The sequence below is a fragment of the Pygoscelis adeliae genome, unplaced genomic scaffold (assembly GCF_000699105.1).
Source record: "Pygoscelis adeliae isolate BGI_AS28 unplaced genomic scaffold, ASM69910v1 Scaffold218, whole genome shotgun sequence".
Taxonomy (NCBI): Eukaryota; Metazoa; Chordata; class Aves; order Sphenisciformes; family Spheniscidae; genus Pygoscelis; species Pygoscelis adeliae.
The window spans coordinates 1,648,318-1,670,823 of record NW_008825433.1 but is presented as its reverse complement, the minus strand read 5'-3'; the positions used below and the strand labels follow the sequence as shown (position 1 = coordinate 1,670,823).

Below are 22,506 nucleotides of genomic sequence, written 5' to 3'. Positions count from 1 at the left end.
TATGGAAGAGTAACCATAATGAGCAGTGTATTTTAGAATCCATGGATTCCAAAACTAGACTTCTTTTAATCTCAGTGAACTCTTTGTATTTGTTTTCAAGTTCATTCAGTAAACTAAATCATATTCATGCCTAGTATCTAACATTTGCAACTTCAACAAACCATTAGTTTAGAGAACATATTGATACATATCAATAATGTAACATATTCCAGAACCTCCATTAATTAATCCCATCTGTTTAGTACTCAGAGCATATACACTAGCTTTGCAAACAAACTGATTTTTAGCATCTGGTGCCTATTCTGAAAATCTCCTTTCCTACCTCACTACATTCTCTACCCAAAATACCCTAAACATGCAGAAGACCAGAATACAACAGCTACCCTAAAGCTACATTCAGGTTACTGGCCAGCCAGCCCAAACCCTACGCTTCAAATGACAAAAAAGCCACAGTAATGCTTATACTCACTGGTAGTTAAAACCACTACAAATCATATGAATCATTAATGCTCTCCAAAGCAAAGTTCACAGACAGTAACATGAGCTGGAGAACTGAAGGAAACTGTAGCTTTACCATCTGGCTGGAGAACAGTTAGGTAAAAATATGTAGTTAAAAAACCCCACAAAAACTCCCTGAAAGCTGAAGTGGAGTTTAGTATTCATTGATCCACTCGGGTGTAAACTAAACCTAGAGAGAAACAGGACTGTGTTTCATCCCCCATCACTGAAGTTCACCTCTCAAGATAACTTCTCTTTATTTCCAGGTATAATTTAATATCTAGAAAAAAAACAAATGGATCTTTGTTATATATTTTTTGTGGTGATTTTTCAAAGCTATACTTCTGTGTTTTGATGCTCTTGTATCTTGGACACACCGAGACAACAATTTTTTGCCCCCTTGATACATCCAGTAATGTGGTATTTCTTACAAAGGACAAAATTAAACTGTCATTATATGAATTTGAAAGGTTTTTGTTAGTCCTCTATTTGTTGTGTTTTATTATTCTGTTACTTCCCACTTTTGTGTCTGCTCTCAGCATCCTCAGTGTTTCCAGACAAGCTTACAAATGTGTTTTTTCTCCCTCCTGTCCCTAAAGGTAAGCCCTGAGATACAGTAATTTTATATGCATGCCTGCTTCTCAATGAGCTGCAAGTAGAGGACAAAAGAAATAATTTCATTCCCTACCCCCACATGTGCAAAAATGCAGCCAGAAAAAAAAACAAAACAGCCCTTTTCACTTCGCTAGACAAGACTCAACAAATAAAGCCAGCTCTGCTCTGCCAGGCTTCTGGCTATTTGAATAGGCAAGCAGTAGCTAAGCTTGAAAAAGCATGTACCACCGCACGATCTGAGCTAGGCTTTCACTGCTGCTCTTGGTAGAAATGGCAGAAGAAAGATCCAGTGCACAAATGCACAGACAATGGGTGGGAAAACGGGTGCCATTCCTGTCTGTGTGCTTTACAACAGTAGAACTATACCGTAGAAAGAAAGAGAGGAAAAGAAAATAAAGAGAAAGGGATTGAAGAGAGTTTGGATGAAAACAACGGATTTTTTTAATAGAGCACAGATTTAGCTGATGTCAAGTGCTTATATATAAGGTTAAATGCAGATTTCCATTAAAACATCTTGCTTCCATATACTCCCCCTGAGCCTGATACTTTCTATGCTGAACTTTAGTGCAGAGGATTATTAATTTGCCTGCTGGAGGGTTGATAAAAATCTTTGAATTAATTTTTTACACTGCCATTTACTTAAAAATAACTTCAAAATTTTTTCAAATCCACAGTAGATATTTCAGCCACCGGTGGTCCATCAGTCTGACTGGTCCACTGAAAAATATTATGGTATGTGATCAAAACCCTCTATCTCGTTCATCCCAGCTTGAAATCAAACTGTGCATTTACAGAGAAAGAAGGGAAGACTGTGACATCCAAGTAATGCCTGGAGCTGGCTTTGTCCTTACAGAGCCTACATTAGCAATATCAACACAAAAACTGGAGCGTCACAAAAAAAAGAAGTTGGCAAGGTGGAATAACACCATATTTTCATTGATATTTTTGTATCCAGGGTACTTTTGTAATACAAACAAAACAAATCCCCAGGCCCCCCTTTTCTGCTATTTTCTGATTTTTGAGACCTCCCACTTCCATGAGTGATGTGACATAGCTTGTATTACAAAGAGCAGACGTTTTCTTCTGTTAAAAAAGTGAAACAGTATACATATACAAGAAGAACACAGGATGGTTGATCTGGTCTAGTACTGTGCCTCATGCAGAGATCTTGTTATACTTGGATAAGTATTGAGGTCTTAAGATAACGCTCAGCTGAAGTATTCAGAAATGGAGAAAAGCTGATGCATCCATGTTTCAGTGAGACCAGGGGAAAAAGAGTTTCTTAGGATTAGAATTTTATTACACACTCAGTTTGATCAATTAAAGTTACCAAAACAAAGAGAAAGAAAACTAAAATTCACCGTTGATTGTTGAAGCCCTGGAAAATAAAACAAATCAAAACAAACAAAAAAAAATCAGAGACAATTTATTGCAATCTTGTTGACTTCTGCTGTTTATCTGAATGTTAAAATTGAACCATTCACCGAAGATTTCATTTTTCCTTCTAACTTTGGAGATTTCATTCACATAATTCTTTAGTCAATTTTAAAGAGAACTAAAAAAAAAATCCCCCCCGAACCTGAATGAAAAATTATACCCATCTTCCTATCATACCCTTAGTTGTTCAAAATCTGAACTGTGGCCCTTGAATTCATATCAGAAAACAAAGAGTGATTCCACTTAACTGTACTACTGCAAAGCCACATGTATTACAAGAGCATCAAGCGTTTAGTTTTGGTTTGTGTGAAGGCCAAGAGGGACCTGTACCGGCAGGAGCACAGCCTGCAGGTGCAGGGATGCGACGCTTCCCCTCCATTTAGCACTTGTGAGCCCACAGCTGGAGTAGTGCCCAGCTTTGGGCTCCTCAGTAGAAGAGAGACACTGACAAACCCGAGTGAGTACAGCACAGGCCACCAAGCTGGTCAGGGGCTGGAGCAGGTGGTATACGAGGAGAGGCTGAGAGACCAGGACTTGTTCAGCCTGGAGAAGGAGGGGGGCATCCTACTGCTGTCTACCACTACCTAATGGGAGGGTACAAAGATGACATGGCCTGGCTCACCTTGGATGTGCTCCAGGCTAGGGTAAGAGGCAACAAACACAAGCATGAACATGGGAAATTACAACTTGATAAAAGTTGTTTTTGTTCTTTCTTTTAAACCACGTGGGTGGTCAAACTGTGGCAGAGTCCTGGAGAGGCTGTGGGATCTCCATCCTTCAGAATACTCAAAACTTAATTGGGACAAGGCCCTGAGATCCTGCTGTCACTGGACCTGCTCTGACCAGGAGGTAGGACCAGAAAATTTCTGGTGGTCCTTTCCAACTTGCATGACTCCAGAAATTTCACTTTCACACAAACTCAGGACATTTCCAGTGAAAGCAGCAATATCCTTGATGGATCCTAATCAGGGAACTGAAATCCAAAGATAAACATTCCAATTTCTGATGATTTCTGTATGCTTTTGCCAAGTACTGATTACCCTCCTTCTGCAATAAAAGTACACATTTGCCTAATACCATCTCTCTGAAATCTACTTAATGACTTAAAGAGTAGCTTTTTATTCAAGGAGCAAAATTTCTTCCAGGCAGTTATAACAGTAATTCTCTCCTTTAATCAGTCATTCTGTGTCCTCCTTTAAGTTAATACATAACCTATGCTTCACCTCTTGGCAAGGTATTTTTATTATTATTACATGAAAAACACTTAAAACAAGCTTTTTGCTTTGTTTCATTTGGAATGTAGTATTTTAACTCAAAACAAGTTTTGTTTCACGCTTTCAGTAATACCATGTGAGGGAAATACCTACTCCAAGCTTTTACAAAATTCGTTTTAAGTAGGGAAGTAACTATTGAGTTCTAAGTTTTTTCTTCTGCACCTTGTGAAATACAACATTGTTAAACACAAATGAATTTAAAAGTAAACAGGGAACTTCTACTGCTGCTTCTAATCAACTGTTAGAGATCTGGACCATCATGTATCTTAACCCGAAAGTACTAGAAATGTAAGGGGACAGGTATTTTACACTATGCAATCATTCCAGTTTTTAATTCCACTCGTAAATGTTGCCCTGTCAATACAGAAGGGAAAAAAAGCTCTCTCATGATAAAATGACTGTATTTTTCCTTGCCATAAAAGTATGACAAAAGTATGCATCAAACACCTGGGTTCAGTTACTTTGATTCAAGCACAATGATTACTCCAGCTAGGTAGACACAGGAGGTCTGATTTCTCCTCTTCATCATCTTCATCAGTGCTCCCAGCACAGCTCTATTCAGTATTACTTTATGTGCATATGCTTGAAAGCTAGCGAGTCCTGGCAACGTTTGGTGTAAAGTGTCCCAAACATATCACAATATTATTTGGAAATGCCATAATAACAAACTACAATGCAGTGTGGGTTGACAGCAGCCCATGCATATATATTCAACAAAAACAGGCAAACAGAGAACATTCTGGACCCCAAAGCTGCAAGCGTTTTATGTATGTATGTATACATGCATGTTTTTCTCGCCTTGTTGGATTTTTATATATAGATTTATCTCTATTCATATAAAAACAGTATTCCCAGCCAACTTCACACTAACAAAGAGGTTCCGATCTGCATCATAGAAACACATTTCTTCATCAAAACTATAAAATTCCAAGATCTACAGATATATCACTATATAGAGGTTGAAAATTATCTTTTGAGATCCTTCTTTGAATACCCAAAACCACCATGGATTTCATCAATTCCATTGTAAGATTGCAAACTACTGCACAAGTACCTATCTTTTACAAGGAATTTAGGAGCACAGGCTTTAAAAATTCATTGCCAAGCGAACAATTTTTACATTAGTAGACATTAAAAAAAAGTCCCCGGAACCCACCAAAATACTATTTTGTGTTTTATTTGTATTTATTCAGCATTTGTATATTGACTATTACTGGCATGCTTAAAAACAGTTTCAGATGTTTGTTTTCATAGTTACTATATAACACAAATACAGTATATTCTAATCAAGATATTTTGAGGAATTATTTGGAGAATATTGCTCATGCAACTGGAAGATAAAGTTGCCAGTGGTTTCTTCCCATGTACAAGAAGAACATTTGGAAAAAAAAAAACCACCCCCAAAAAAATGCAAAAAAGCATTTGTACTTCTGAAAGGCTAAATTACAATCAAGATAATTTCAACATACAAGTTCATACCAATAGTAACACATGAACTTTTCAAACACAGCAAACTAACTGTTACGCAGCACAATGAAGCCACCAGGCCGAAAAATAATCCTAAACTTAAATGTGAAGACTATATAGTCATAACTGTAGAATGAGAAGTGGGATTGTATGCTTCACTGCTCAGTGCTACAACTCCTCAACCTTCTCTTTCATATTCCCATCTTGTTAATGTGAACCAGTCTATAGTTTAACTAAAAACAGTCAGATGAAATAGATTAATTCCTTGTGATTATTATTATAAAGGCTGGAACATGGAAACACATTTTCAGTGTATGGCACAGGGAAGCTTTATATCCACCTGTGAGCACCACCTTGTATGTTCTCCCTACCTGTAGACCAGCAGTATTGATCACAAAAAACCCCCCTTTTCAGTATAAACCTGAAAACAAATAAAATAATTCCAAGTTCCGCCCATTGATATTTCCAATACTTTTAAAAATAATTGCCTTTTTTTTTTTTTTGAGGGACAACAGTAAGAAACTTTGTATAAAGGTCTTATTGTGCTCAGCCACAAATTCAAAAAATAATTCTCCAAAGTTTACACATTTAATTTACAATGATTTTTAACCCCAGAGAGAACAACTCATAAGGTATGAGCTGCATATAAAAGCATACATATAAAAAATGTGCTGCACATTTAGATTCTGCAGTGATTGGTCTTGGGATGTTTGGAGAAAGTGTTAGCCATGTACAGAGGATAAGCTCAAAGGAAGAGGATTCTAGAAAGTCCAGTATCTCACTGGGAGCATGAAATGAAAACCTCTTCTGGGGGAGGAAGGAAAAATGAGTCAAAATCATGCTCTACACATGGAGAAAGACCTCTGACATCAGTAATAAAGAACATGCCTGTGTTTGGGGAAAGTGAAATAGCTCCCTCTTCTGTAGTATTTTATAACTCAAACTATCTCTAAAAGGATTAAGATGTTCTGATCCTACAAAACCAGCACCAACTGACTTAAAGAAATACAGCATCAGTGCATTCAAGCATTTACTATAAAAATTAAGGAAAAAAGTGAACATCAGTCTAACTTTTTACCTAATGCTTTACATGATAACTGGCTAAAAAATGGTCCTGAAGGGTGTGCTGCTCAGCAGCCTTTCATTCGAGTCTGCATACTTGTTTGAATTTTGTCTGCTGTCCAAAAAAGTTAACTGCAGCCTACTAAGCAGGAGCATGTGTGTTTACTTAAGCTTCCTGTAAAAACATTCATATCATTCCAAGAGTGACTAAATGTTTTCCAGCCTCATAGTTCGCATTCCAGCCTTCCCCACCCCTCCAGTTCCTTACATGAAAAATATCAGTCCTGAGCAAGAGAATTTCCTTCCTGAGTTTGAAATATCTAATGTCTTGCAGGAATTTTTTTCCCAGCGTTTAGCTATCTGTGTTAACTATCAGTGTTCAACAATTCAGCATCACATAACTATTTATAAAATGTGTGCAAAGACTTAAGATGCGATAATTTTCTAATGTCACAAGTAACTCTGAAAATACATTCACTAATACCTCCAAACACATAGTTCAGTTTGGCAGGCTTTTGTTTCAAATTTTATTCATACTGTCAACCTGAAACTACTTCAATACGTATTTTTCCCTCGAAAGTAACTATTATAATACTAGACTATTTTCATTGTTGCAAACTCAAGAAGCCTCCTATGAACCAAAGCTGCATGGGGGGTGTGTGTGGTGTGTGTGTGTTTCTTTTTTGCAGTGATGCAATCAAAATACTCACAAACTTTCCACTCCCAAGATGCAAAGTTAAAAACTTTTGTCTATCGAAATCAAGTCTTCCAGTTTTCGGTTTAACAAGCATGTATACCCTTCAAATATATTTTAATGCTGATGAGACTTTTTTGACAATTTTAGGTGGAGTGACACTAAGAAATAACCACCTTTATTAAAGCAGAATCAATTAAGCCTGCCTATCAAGAAATGTCCAAACAGGTAAGAAGGCTATTCAGTTATCGTTACTAAGTGAAGATATGGCAAACACACTAAATTAGTGTGCATCTGGGGCAAATCTATGAATGCTATAGGCACTGAAAAGAATTAATTAGAGGATCCATGAAGTTCTTTATAAGCGAGACATCCTCAGCTACACTGATAGATATTCATTAGGATTCTTTGGTTATTTATCCTTTCAGTAGTTTTCCACTGAACTTAACGATCTATCATTGAAAATTAGGAAAAGGTTATTTTATACTAGTATAGTCTTCCTGACTTTCTTAAACTCGGAGAGATTTTCATTGGCAGTAGGTTTCATTATGCCCTGGATTGTGTGGTTCAACAGCCTCAGCTGCCTTGTCTAAAACTGCTATACTAAATCATGATCTGGCAAGTGTAAGCCCAATTCTCTACAGCATGGCGTTTGCATCCCTTAATTGACTTTGATGAAAAGGCTGGTTGAGAGCTACAGCGCTGCTGCTGAACAATAACTTACACTTCACGCTCTAAGGAGATCTCTGGACCCAAATCCTGCGCCGGTGAACACTGCTCACTACCACTGACTTCATCCTGAATGAATCAAATTTCTTTTCACTGGACTCTGCTGCCTGTTTTTACTTAATGAAGTGTTGGACACGCTAAAGGAACTGAACTGAATTACATCTCAGCTAGAGTTTGGAGCCCTTTATTGATGAAAATGTTAATTTCTTTTTGTGAAGATAAAGTGTCAGCCATAATGACAGCAAAGCAATGCAGGCCTTATTCATGAAAATCCTCCGAGGGGATTTTGTTTAACACTTAATTTCTCATTCACAGCTTATGCTGGCACCCTGCCACCTGTACCTGAGGGCTCTCACACAGAAGGACGTACTGCGAGATAACCAATTACTGCGTATCAGCAGACTGGGTTGCAGCTGTCCCTGTGAATAGCCAGAGCCTCTGGGAGACGCAAGGGAACGGAAGCAACCACAGGCTTCCCTAAGGGACATTTTTGACATCAGTGCCAGTGCTGAGCACTTGTATGTAATGTCTTGTTTAAAAAAAAAGAAAAAAAAAATCAGTTATTTCCATACTATCCAACCCAATATTTACTGTCTGTGAACACGACTATTACTCCAATTTGCAGATGTCTGTCCACAGATGCAGGTGGCCTGAGGGAAACATGGTTATTTCTATCACTGTAGCTTGTTTGGTATTATTCATATGGTATTATATATTGACACTAAATAGCTATTTTGAGCTCCAGTGTTCACTTTTTTTTTTGGTAAATTTTTTTAAAAATGGAATTACTACTTAAACCACACCAATTTTATTTAGAAAATAAACAACTGTTAGCCCAACAGAGAAGCAAGCAGCTCTGTAAGCAGCAGTACTAACAGAAACCTGGTTGCTGATGGATCTGGTTACCTCCAACAGGACAGGTGAACAGACCAGCTCCCATGAAGAACCTTGCGGCTAAAGAAGTGTGAGTGCATACCAAAATTTTGCAGTCCCTTATGGCACCTGAAAAATCACTTTCTCCCCTCTACCTAGCTGTCTGTTTTCACTAAATCTGTAGAAATGGGTTCTCTTTGGGACTTTGTCATGCTGCAAGCAGCCATTGGCTCTAAAACTGGGGAAAGCACAGAGGGCCAGTATGATTACCTAAGCCTTGGCTCTTAATGAGGACAGCCTAGAATACAAAGAAAGAAAAAACAGACTAAATAGATAATAGATTAAGCAAACAAAGGCAAATCCCAAAGGTCCAATATCATTACAGCACCTATAGAAGCTATATAGAAGCATCCATCAGAAGCTTAAAACTAATTCTTTGTGTTGGGTCCACAGAATGTGATGGGACTGCTTTTCCCAGCTCTCACCAGTGAAAGGAGGTGCCTGCCTTGAAAAGCTGCGTCGACTGAAGAGCTTGAGTTTGGGGACAGGCTGATGAAGGAAGGTGTTCCCCTCTACACTACACTGTCTCCATGTGCCTCTGTCTCCAGCCTCATGCCTTATCGATAACCCTTGCTTTCTGCCTTCTCCCCCCCAGACACACTTGCGCCGAATTTGCCAGCTCCCTGCTCACACTTTGGACTCTTATCTATACACCCCTTGCCCCAGCACAACCCACAGGCACTGCTCTGTTGGAAAACTGGCAAGAAGTGACAGGGGTGGACATACTGTAACAAGAGGTCTTGCCAAAAGGGCTTTGATCACTTTGATGTTTACTTAGAAAAACCCAGCAGCTATATAATGGTGAGCCACAGCCACCACTTGCATAAACACTGAAAACTACACGAATTACTATTACTGCTTTCAGTTATATATGCAATTTCCTGAGCGAATCTCCTTTCACTGAGGCTGAAAATACAAACTGCGATGCCCTGAATGCATCAAAAAGACAGTCTTAGTCACGCCATGCCACAGGAAGAGTTCTGTTTTCCTCAGCAACTATCTGCTTTCATCTAAAACACATATTCTCTCTTGCAACTCAATTCCATTCTTTATTGTCCTACCTTTTTCTGTGCAACAACCTTTTAGACACTTCAAGACTGGTACCTTCTCATTCCAACTTTATCATTTTCTCTTTAAGTTAAACCAACCCAATTCATTCAGTCTGTCTTCCTAGGACATATTTTGCAAAGCCTGGACTGTGCTCATTGCTCTCCTTCTCATTATGGTTCCACTTGATGATCTTGCAGGTCTCTTCCAACCTTAATGATTCTATGATTCTTTCAAAGGAACAATGTCCAGAAAAGGACCAAGGGCCTACTATGTCAGCTAGGGACATACCCACCCATAGGAAAGAGAACAAAAAGGATTACTTCAGGTCTTGCAAACTGTACTCTTGATCGTAATTTCAGCATGGTGTTTGCCTTCTCAAGGCTCTGTTAATCAACTTTTTCTTTCCCTTTAATCACCAGACTTCTCCTGGAGAACTGCTGTTTAACAATTACTCTGGTTCAGGACTCATGAAGAATCTCCTCCAAGCGTAGCGCGTTGTATTTTCCCTGGTTGAATTTGGTCAACATTTTCCTGCCAACTCTCTACTTTAAAACAAGCATACAAATTCATACTCTGCTCTCCAAGATGCTGGCTGTCCTTTTTAGCTTTGTTGTCTGTAGATAAAGTAAATTTAGCTTCCATCTGAGCTAGTGAAAACATCAAACAAAGCTGGACCCAGCACAGATACTAGTGGGTACCAGCTACAATGCAACTCAAGAAAGGCTGCCCACAGAACTGAAGACTAAATCCATATACAAACCCATCGTATGGGAGTGCTACACCCATATGTACCCCTGTCCTCCATATACCCACCCCATATACCACCTCCTGTCTCTTCTTCCCTGCCAATCTCCCCCAGGAGCTCCAGTGTGAAGCATCTTGAGCACCTCACTCTCCCCCTTCCACCAGCAGCATTGGTAGACAAGATTCAAGTACGGAAGGGGTGAGGGGAGCCGAATAGCTACCCTCTTCTCCAAGTCCAGCAAACCCCAGACAAGCATTCAGAAAATTATACATTTCAAACTGATTATTTGGCAGTCCAATCAACACTGGAATGTGCATCCTGTGGGCTACATATACACATACAGGATATACACTATGGATATGTATACAGCGGCATGCGAAGAAGCATTAAAAAGGGTTTACTGTGGAAAACTGATACAAATCAATTCTGTATGGTAATATTACATATCACAATTGCTACTCCTTGATCTCTAATTCAGAAAGCTGTGAATAGCTATTTCTGTGTAACTTCAGTCTCTACAGTCCTTGCACTCTGGTTTTCTCACTGTTGAGGTAAGAACACCAGGATTTTCTTCATGGGGGAGTGGGAATGTTCTGCTTGCCTGAATTTACTGTGCTCATAGGCTGAATACATTTGTGTGCCGACATACTGTGCTGATATTTCAAGAACCTGTGTTCACAGAATTTCTACTATATTATATTTGATTCTCTGAATGCAAAATTTTTTGAAAATGTAATCCAAGAAAAATTTTATCCTTATATAATGTAGCTTCAGGAATGTAAACTTATCTATGGGAATTGGTATTTCCTTTCATTTAAATTGATTATAAACCAGCCAGGAAATAACTGAATTGGCAGAATTGTAGGTGCAGCAGCATTTAGATGGAAGACAGAGCAGGGAAAGTCAGAACTGACCAATACTAATAACCATTTACTCTGGATGAGCCGCAGCCAGGCCAGATCCACAGGCAACTTTGATTAGAATTTGTCCATCAGTTTCATGTCCCACAAACCACTCTATTCTTCAACAGTCAAGCCAAAATAAATGATAGAAACATCTTTGACTAAATATTTTGTTTCACATACTGAAGCTAATATCTGACATGCTTAAAGTAAGTTCACATAATTGAAGCTGGCCGCTGGCAAGCTGCATCTTTTTTACATGAAGACAGAAGTCTGATGAGAAATAAATGCATACTTAAAAAATAGCGATAAGCATATAAAGTCTTTGCCTTATTATTCTTGATCTGAGGCCTATTTTAAACGGAAATACGGGCTTGAATTGGTCCATCAGTAACTAAATTGACAAAAATAATAGTTTTCAACAGGCATCAGTCGTCTTCCTGCTTTAGAGCTGAAGCATAATTAGGATACTAGCAGAAAAATAATTGTTTCCTACATTCTGCACTAGTCCCAAAAAAGTGAAGTCATTCATACAAAAAGTAAGAGCTATAGCTTAAGAAGTGTAACATACAATACATGTAAGAGCAGAAAAGTAAAGTATATTCATGATGAAATTGTACAATACAACTTTGGAATTACTATACATGGTCATTTTAAACTGATCTACAAACAGAACATTATTTCACTATGGTATATTCTCTGTGGATTGAACATTCTACAGCGTGAGTTGAGATGTGAGAGAGAACTGGAAGCCATTCACAAGAAAGATGTAAAATGAGGTATGTTTATCCTTACAATCACTAGTAAACTACTATCTCAAAATCACCTGCTAGGTTTACGTTAATTTTGCCCATTTATTGAACATATCACTAAGCTACACTACTTTCTCCCTTGAATCCCTTTCTCGAATAACTTGCACAGCTGAAAACATACTATATAATATCAGTGATCCCAGAACTTAGCCCACACTAGGTATGGATTTTGGTCTTCTGTGCTGAACAGTAGGAGATGCAGAAGGATGGGAAAAAAGGAGAACAGGCTAGAGAGCATAGGACAGCGGGTTTAAGCTATTAGTGCAACATTAGTAACGTTTGAGCTTCCATTCAGTCGACACTTCTGCTCATGCACTACACTGCAAAATTAAGGTTAAGCTACAGATATGCAGATTTAGTAGGGTAGTATGCAGCAAAGCATCGTATGGCTGACACTGAAGGTTTTTAATTTCTCTTAGGAAAAACTATGCCTGGAATGTGTTTCATTGCTTGTAGATCTTCACTAAACATGCTGCACATTTTTTCATTAGTAACATTAAAATCAAGGGATTGATTTGTCAGCCAGCTTCCCAGCCAGGACTTTCTTCTCCTCTGATCCCACCACCCCTGCAGGTCACTGGCGACGCAGTATCAGAAGCAGAACCTTGTCAACAGAAACAACCCTCAGGAAAATGAGTGGGACACTGATGACAAAGGGGAAGGAGCACCGACCCATGCAGCCTACCTGGTTAAGAGAACAGAGATGTCAGCTGGCTGGATGATGACAGAAACAAAACAGCATTTCGGATAGGACCATGTTGTCATTAAAACTATATAACCAAAATTCAGGACAGTATAATGTGCAAATAAAGCAATGTTTTTAAGGCCTGTCTTCCCATGGCATACATACTTCTGCAGTTCAGTCCTACTACAGGGAGAAAACCAGAGAACAGAGATCTAAGTAGCCCCTTGCCTAGTGGGTGAGCGAACAATAGCTGCATTGCAAAGAAAGCAGACAGTACTTTCTCCTACCCAGGCATCAAACCCCAAGTAGAAAAACTATTAATCTCAGATTTAAATCTTAAGACACATGATGCTTCTGACCTTGGAGGTGGGCCATAAGTCTATGGGCCATAAGTCTATGGTTAATGCACAAGTCCCTACTGCCATCAGCTCAAACATTTACTTTTTTCAAAAATAATTTAAAAATACACAGTATGCAGACAGCCAACATCTAACAGATTATTATTTTTTCCTAGTGTTCTGGGATTTTCTTAATGCAAGCTTTCAAAGAAAAATGTTAACAGATTCAGCAAGACACACAAGTCTCCTTAATTAACAAATTTCCAATCTGGTAATACCTTGATCTCTAATATACATAAATATTTTTATTCAGGCTGCTAATCGCAAGGCTTAGCAGCCTTGAGCTCGTTTGATGCCCTAAAACGTAAGTTCAAGAAGTTTACTGGTACCCTTGACTGGTTCATTTCTCAGGGATTTTTTTATTTATTATTATTTTAAGATAAATTGTTAAGTCTCAGATCCTGAAGTAATTTCTCATAGAGTCATCTGAAGCTACTTCTTGCAAACTATATTTTTTATATCTTGGGTTCTAGCATCTGAACTCACTGCTGAGTTTTAACAGTCCAGATTTTTGATCCTTGAAATATTCCCAACTCCAAATTCCTGAAATTAAATAACTTGTCATTACGGAGCACGATCATCTGTTTTGTTCGGTTTTGTTTGCTGTGGGACAGGGAAAGGAAGAAAGAAGAGAGGATTCAAGTGTGTTTTCAGGTATCCTCTGACCACTGGTACCTGAGTATGCTTAAATCCCCTCCTAGCATGAACTAAAACTACTTCCACTAATCGTTGGTTCCATCATTTATGCGATTTCATTACCCCTTGATTGTTTACTTGGCAGTATGTGCTATCAAAGAAACACCAAGTCAGATGTGATGCTTTTAAGCTTAGAATTTAGGAAGTTGCTCAAAATATCATTCAGTATTACTCTCTTCCAGATGACACACTCAAAACCAGATGACTACAATTAAGTGTACATCATACAACAGCTAACATGATAAACAAAATAACAAGTCAGATTATTTTCTGAGAAAATATAATTAAGATGACACAAGAATATCATTTAAATATTGATTCCATGGTGCTATTGTGTCAGTCTTGATCTATTTGACATAATTTGTGTAAGTATAATTTAAACACCCCTGCCCCCCAACAAAACAACTTTTATGGACTTAAGCAGTTGCTAGCCACTTCTGTTTCTAAGACTAAAAACATGTTACAGCACAGAATTACCTAACCTAGACCAGATGAGCTAACTGGTGTCCTGAAAGCACCGTGGAAGCATTAGCATGGTATGTTAATGAAGCACCAGCTTGGCTTTGTTGCAACCTTTAGTAATGAGCGATGGAAGCCTACGCTCTACCCTGTGTTTGCTTCCCACAGTTCATCATAATTATCTCAGTCTGATATAGATAAGATTTAATCCAACTATCTCTCATCCATTTTCTCCAGTCTGGAACAGGAAAACAGAGACATTTGTCTATCCTTCTCTCATTGGAGGAAAAAAACACCTCAACATACTGAAAATACTTCCATCAACCTCTCTCTCTCTGTACTACCTTCCCAAGCTTGCTCACATACATGCTAAATAACGAGGGGTGACAGCACATACTCTATGATATCCATCATGAGGGGACCACTAGGGTTTAAAAGCAGTTAACCTGCTTCCTCATCGTAAAATTAATTCAGTGCAAGTAGCAACTGTCTACAATTCACTAGCAGCTTTTATACATTATCAGACACCTTCATATCTTGTGAATTTTGGAATGAAAGAGCACCTGTAAGTAATCTTTATGCTCCTCAGATTTATCCAAGTGTCCCAGTGAACTTGGATGGATACTGCAACCCAAGAAGGGCCCCGAGACACGTGCAGTTACACAAAATTCATTTTGTTCTATCAGAGATGGAACAGGAAAAATGTAAGTGGTAGCTCACCGAGCACCCACAAGCGTTTGTACACCGTGAAGATGGCTCTGAAGACAGGTCTAGATTAACCATTTCTAAATTTAGCAATCTGGTGTTTTTCATGATGAACACCTACTCCATAAAAAGCAACTCTGACTGTACATACGTATATACAATTTAAAAAAAAAATAATTTTTTCATGTCTCACTTTGCAAATCTTCACATTTCCATTGCCAGACTAGGCAAGCATTTACCATACAGTTAAATTAAAAACTCAGTCAGTTATACAAGATATGTATTTCCACAAGGTAATGAAAACTGCATTTTAAACTCTAAAAATTAATCTATCTCCCAGATAACATCCTCTTTTGTAAGTTTCACTAAAATAATGATGTTTTATTCATACAATAATTATGCCAAATATCAAACTATATAGTGCAAAGAGATTTTTAGTTGTAACTAAACGACACTGATGAATAAGAAACCAGGAATAATCCAATTATCAGTAATACCAGCTGATGAACATTTTGATCTTTTAACTTCTCCTATACTCTTTAATAAGCTTTAAGCAAAACTAAGAGTAAAATCAGTGAACAATGGTGATCTTAAGTGACCTCTTACTATACTCTTTTGGGCCAAAAGAGTATCAGGCATTGCCACATACAGGTGTAGTTAAACCACGCTTATTTTTTCCGCCCTCACTAGTTTAGTCAGTCACAGGTAATGCTGTACCAGCTGCTTCAATCCTCCAAAATTTTAAAGTAAACCAGGAATCACCAGGTAAGCAGCAGCCATGACATACCGAAGCATAATAGAGGAAATACCAAGCTTACCTTCACAAACTGGGCAGCACTCCCCAGGGACTTTAACGGGATTTAGACAGCTCTGCCCGCAGGCCGTTGCAACGCAGTGTGGATCTCCATTGATGCACTGGCAGAAAGTACAGTCGTCCTCTCGCCAGCGGTCTCCGTGAGCTTGGATCTGACCGTTGGCATAGCAGCCAGCAGGGTTATTTACTGGATAAACTGGGTCTGAAGTGAGAGGAATTGCAAGAGAACAAGAAGTTTTATCTTCCCTTTTACACCTAACCTTTATATATGAATAACTGCAATACCGTGATTTTACATTACCTTGAAAGCGTTAAGTGCAGCCACTATCAAACCTTAAAAGAACCACAGTGTGGTATACAGTGATAAAGTAAGATAGGTAGCAACTTAGATATTTCAATATTGAAATTTACTGTCGAACAAGTTAAGTCAACTTACATTGAACATTCATAAATTCAGGTATTTTTAATTATTTCAACTCAAATTTTGTATCCAACAAGCAGATCTAGAATGGAAAGTGTATCTACAAATGGCTGGGTTACATTTTTTGAAGAGGCTTAGTTTTTGGATTTTCTGATTTTGTTCTTCCAAACAAAATGGATCTTAGATCTACTGATCCATATTTGTACCAACTTAACAAATTCTGAGGGGAACTGAAAACACCTCAATGAACCACTGAAATGAGTCCTGTCAGCATGGCACCACTATTTTATAGACGAGACCTCTGGCACATTTTCTGCTGGAACAAGGAATCTGACTTAAGCTACACCTCATCACAGTTTTGGAGATACACTAGTTTTCCTGGACAGATTATCTGGCTCAGTTTTCAATTTCATTTCAGTTGGAGCTTTTTACCCTTAAAAGCTACAAGGCCCATTTACCTGCTAGCAATCAAATTAAGACTCAGGTATCTACATAACAGAATTTGGGGGGATATACTTTACACAAGATTTCTCCTCAGGTTTCATGCAAATAAATAATGCAACTCTGTATATGCTAATTCATGACTTGAAATAAAAGCATCTTTCACCCTTCAGAAAGAACATGTTTTACTCTTCAGAAATGCAGTGAGCGACACTGATATTAATAGTAAAAATATATGCATTGCATGAATGTATGCAACTTATCATGGTGGCTAATAAAAAGATAACTGTTAGACTCAAAGCCTAAATATCTGAGAACGTACAGTAATCACATCAAGTTTTCAAAGCAAGCAATAATACAAGTTACATATTAAAGAAAATTCAATGTTTTAAAAACAATCAATACAGCTAAAAGCATTGTTTTTAGCAGACATCAAAGAAGCACGTGTCATTTACCCATAAGTCAATTTTCAGAAAGCGTTAGGTTTGAAGGATTTGGGAGAAAAGAGATGTCCTATCTAAAGGGGTGTGTGTGCAGAGAGAAAAAGGACTCTCTGAAGTTTCATCAATCCCCTTTGGAAGGAAGGCAATCCATGTTAAGTGTAGATAAAACCAGTAGCAGTGCTAATAGCTGTTGTCTTACTATAAGCCATCGTACCAGGTAGTTTATGACACTATCAAACTCTGAACATTCGGAGTGAAACTGTGCTCAACTTCTACCTCTACCTGGCATTCACTCCCATCCTGAATTTTAGTGATAGTCCCAATTTTAGCAAAATGGGTTAAGCCAACATAAAAAACAGGTGTTTGGGAAAATAAGACATTTAAAAATTAAGATGCTTCCTAATCTCTTAACTTAGCACCTTTTTTGTTCTAGGATTAGCTTGCATCTGTAATTAACTGTTTTGACCTAGCCCAAAATCAAATCATACACAAAGAAATGAAGTGAATTTTATCAGTCAACTCATGTACGGGATTCTGATTGACACAGGAATACAGAGAAAGCACAGAAAAGCCGTATAAGACTCGCGTTATTTGCAATAGTCTTTTACGTAAGTCAAAGCACAAAGTTCCTGGTACTCTTAAAAGGTCAGTAGTATTTAAAGCCATAACCTGAGCCCAGCAAATTACAATTCCTGATGCTGAGGAATCCTACAGGACTTTCAGAAAAGTCTTCCTGGAGCTAAGGCAAGAAGGGCTTGTGCCTGTACTACACAATGCACAGGAAATTTACCATTTGCCATTTTAAAATTATTGCAGAAAAGAAGCAAGCATTATATTTCTTTATATTTCTATCATCAAGAAAACATTAGTTGGAAAAAATTAATCACTGAAAATCAGTCATAAAATAATCAAATAGAGAGAGAACAGGTAGAAAAAAATGCCACCTCTTCACCAACTAGAAAAGCATGAATGGGCGGGCTGTTAAGTATACATTCTGCCCATTTAAAAGACTTACTTTGTCCATTTAGGTGTCACTTAACATAACCCAAGTTATTAAGAAAGGGATCAGAGCTTTCTTTTTTCTTTTTAAATATTTAAAGGAACCAGGAAAATAAACAACATATATCTTACTATCCAATCATTCAAAAGTGAGAAATCAGACGTCCTTGATCATAGAATCACAAAATAGTTTAGGTTGGAAGGGACCTTTAAAGGTCATCTAGTCCAATCCCCCTGCCGTGGGCAGGGACATCTTCAACTAGATCAGGTTGCTCAGAGCCCCGTCCAACCTGACCTTGAATGTTTCCAGGGATGGGGCATTCACCACCTCTCTGGGCAACCTGTGCCAGTGCTTCACCACCCTCAGCATAAAATTTTCTTCCTTATATGTAGTCTAAACATACCCTCTTTCAGTTTAAAACCATTACCCTTGTCCTGTCGCAACACGCCCTGCTAAAAAGTTTGTCCCCATCTTTCTTATAAGCCCCCTTTAAGTACTGAAAGGCCGCAATAAGGTCTCCCCAGAGCCTTCTCTTCTCCAGGCTGAACAACCCCAACTCTCTCAGCCTTTCTTCATAGCAGAGGTGTTCCATCCCCCTGAGCATTTTCGTGGCCCTCCTCTGGACCCGCTCCAACGGGTCCGTGTCTTTCTGATGCTGAGGGCTTCAGAGCTGGACACAGTACTCCAGGTGGGGTCTCACCAGAGCAGAGTAGAGGGGCAGAATCACCTCCCTTGACCTGCTGGCTTGATTTAGTGCTACAAGCCCTATCAGAAAAGCACGCAACAGAAACAAGCAAGTCAAACAGCACTGGATGATTTGATAAAAGACTCTGTAACTTGGCATCTCAGTCAGCTCAGCAGAAAATAAATCACAGCCATTACTTGAAAAAGGTTGTACTCAATGATTATAAGTCATTATCCATTTTATTCTATCTACTAAGGACCTGTCTCAAGAAGAAATTTCACCAACTCAATCCCAAAATGAAATGTTAACAGGTTTTCTTGATACTCTGATTTAAAGGTGGCAAAAAAGGAAAAATCAACTTTTAACACTGTATGATGATATGGCAGTACAATTTATTGATAAATCATAAGACAGCTGAGTATTTAAATCACCAAAGAGGTTGAAGGACATATCTAGAACTGTAAGTCCAATGTGGAAAATCAGCATCTGTATGATGATATGGCAGTAAAATTTATTGATAAATAAGACAGCTGAGTATTTAAATCACCAAAGAGGTTGAAGGACATATCTAGAACTGTAAGTCCAATGTGGAAAATCAGCATCCACATCTGCGTATGACAGAGCTGATATAGACAGCCCCGATATAGCAGATATATAGATACATTGTTTATGTATCTATATACATTGTCATAATGATTTCATAATGCCAAACCTCAGAATATTCAACATAAGTAAAAAATAGTAATTATAGGAAAAAACAGATTTCACATATTCTATAACATCAGCAGCTCATACAGCAATTTCTTCAGGAGTGGATCTATACTTCCTTAGGAAGAGTTTCACCTCATCAGATATGCCTTCTCTAAACTTTTTCAATCTGTCATTAAATGATGGTATAGCACTGAATCTCCCCCCCTCCCAACAGCTTGAAGGCTCTTAAAAGCATAGGCACAACTGTACCAGGAAAGACCAAGACGACTAGCATCCTGTCTCCAACTATAGTCAATAATGAATGTCTAGACCAGATCTTAAACACAGGGCAAGCATGGACTGGTATCTCTTCAGAATACTTAAGCCTACAGCATTTGTATTTCAACTTCTCTACATGCTAATACCATGTATCAACCTACCTGATATGAACTGATACACTAAAATATATAAAAATACAAATACTCTTTAAAGAATGACTTCCTATTTCCTACCTTACCCACTCTGATATTTCATTATCCAGATTTTGTTTTTTTAAATCTCTGAAGAAGTTTTCAATAGTTTGTAACAAAAGAAGCCATCAAAACAGTATCCTTCACTAGGCCCTGTGCTGATTGAGAAGGTCCAACTCTTACAGCTGCCTCTTTTAGACTCATTTTTATGAGGTTCTTTACTTTCATAATTCCCTGTTTGGAACGAAGCACAACTATAATGGACCATTTGGCTTATTTGCTCCTGCAAGGAGCTACAGGAATACTGAAATTAAGTATACTAAGTGTCTGAAAGTGACATTAACAATTAGATTCCCCTCCTCTTAGGAGGAGATTTGAGATTTCCAGCTTATTTTGCTTATTGGGAAGTCATTCCTAAGTTCACATTTAAACACAGGGACCAGAAGTGCTTCACAGGCCTTTGTTTATGTCGTGGCCATAACCTGACCGCAGTGGGGCAAGGCCCAAGTGCAGCGTGCCAGCCCCATCTCCCTCCGCTGGAATCCTCGTTGTATTCTGGCAGAAGACGCGTCAAATATTTTCTAGTGTAAGCAAGAGGGTCAGCATGAAATTTCCCACAGAATCCTTTTTAGGAGGACTGCAGGCCTAGCAACCACAGGAGAAGGCTGTCAAACAGGGCAAAAGAGGAAAAGAAAAACATTGAAGTCAGATTACTGCCCTAATCTTTGCCATAATTGTAGAAAGGAGAAGGTGTATACATTGCTCTAGCTGAACAGAACAAGACTGGAAGAAGCAGGCTGCAAAGCAATGGAAATGTGCCTTAGGGCCACCACTGCTGCTTTGGAGAAGCCTGTCTAAATACCTGGTGCAGAAATTAGGAAGAGTTTCTGATGTCCTTTGGGAAGAAGGCCCCCCCAGAAGTACCGCACACTTGACCATGTCTGAGGAAGTTCTGATGCAGAAGGGAAAGGAAACCCAAGGAGGTCTATATAAAAAGGGCAGAGCGTCAACATCAGAGAAGCACTGCAAGAAACAGGACAGCACGCTCGGACACAGCAAAAATGTGGAAATAAACTGAATTGAGGAGGAACCTGAAAACTTTAGAAGAACAAAATAAAGCACTTGTTTGCTCATTTGCATTGAAAAAGCAAATAATAAAAAGCAGCGGAATTAATAAGCAAACAGGATTAGAAAGACACCGTACCTTCACACACTGGGCAGCACTCTCCTTCTGGCACATAATACCTGTCGCAGTGTAGCTCACCACACTGGGCAGAGAAACAAATAGAGACTCCACCTTGGCATCGACAGAAACGACAAGCATCCATTCGAAACATGTCTCCATCATAATATTCCATGCTGTTAAATATGCAAGTTGGCTTCACTTCTGAAAGAAGAATAAGGGTTGGTTTCCTTTTTGAAAAAAAAAAAAGGGGGGGGTGGGGGAAGAATGTATTTTACAGATATTGATAAACGGGAAATAGTTAAACTCATGTTGTTACTGACAAAAACAGATATCAAGAGACAGCTGATTTTTCTTTCGTTTTTTAAACTGAAATAGTATTTATTTTTTTAAGAACATGGTGTATTTTATTGTCTGTTTCAACAATGGAAGAAAATAAAATGCTATTCAAAATTACTTCCAGAGCAATTCTTTACAATTAGAAGACTCCATGTTAAAAATTAAAATACTGAAGGAAGGTTAAGGCACTGGTATTTCTTCATAGGTGTTAAATATTTCTCATTCTGGATGACCCAGAAGCTATTTCAAATTTCAGCACATGAAGCAATAGATTTTTCTGCTTTAAGGAGAGAGTTTCTGATGTTTCTTAAGTGTAATCTTCCTTTCTGTAGGACTCAGTACACAGGTGGATAAATTGCACTAAAGCTGTCCAATCCATAGGGGTATGTTTAAAAAAAACCCAGCAAACGTATTTCATGACTGCACGATCTGTTATGCAGAACTGAATACTTCTCAGTTCAAGCAACCTGGAGCTGTACTAGTCAGCTCACATCTATACTCCCCACAGAAAATAACCTCAATTGTCATAAATATTTATGTGATCACTTTAGTGTTTCAAAAACACAAGACAACTATTTCTTGTATGCCTCCATCTACAGCAGAGCCCTAACGCATAATTAAATCCAAACTTCGTGTGAAACTAAAAGCCTCTGAAAATTCCTAAGTATTTTGGGAAGGACATTACCTAGTTCCTTCATTAGCATTAAAAAGAAAAAAAAGATCCTAAAGATGGTTTTGTTAAACCAATGAAACAGTTTGCAGATTTAACCACCTTTTTTTTATTTTTTTTTTTTTATACCGAAGAGGTTTGGTTCCAGATTATGAAGCAGATCCACACATCACGAATACATCACAAGGT

At 38.3% G+C, this 22,506-nt stretch overlaps 1 protein-coding gene across 1 annotated transcript in view; it reads right to left on the bottom strand.

The window, feature by feature from the left end:
- CRIM1 (cysteine rich transmembrane BMP regulator 1 (chordin-like)) overlaps nt 1–22,506 on the bottom strand; it is a 202,885-nt gene that overhangs the window by 46,442 nt on the left and 133,937 nt on the right. Inside the window, exons 7-8 of the mRNA XM_009331092.1 lie at nt 21,330–21,512; nt 15,980–16,177 (exon numbers count right to left, since the gene is read on the bottom strand). Coding sequence (XP_009329367.1) covers nt 15,980–16,177; nt 21,330–21,512 — 381 coding nt within the window. The remainder of the gene's footprint in view (nt 1–15,979; nt 16,178–21,329; nt 21,513–22,506) is intronic.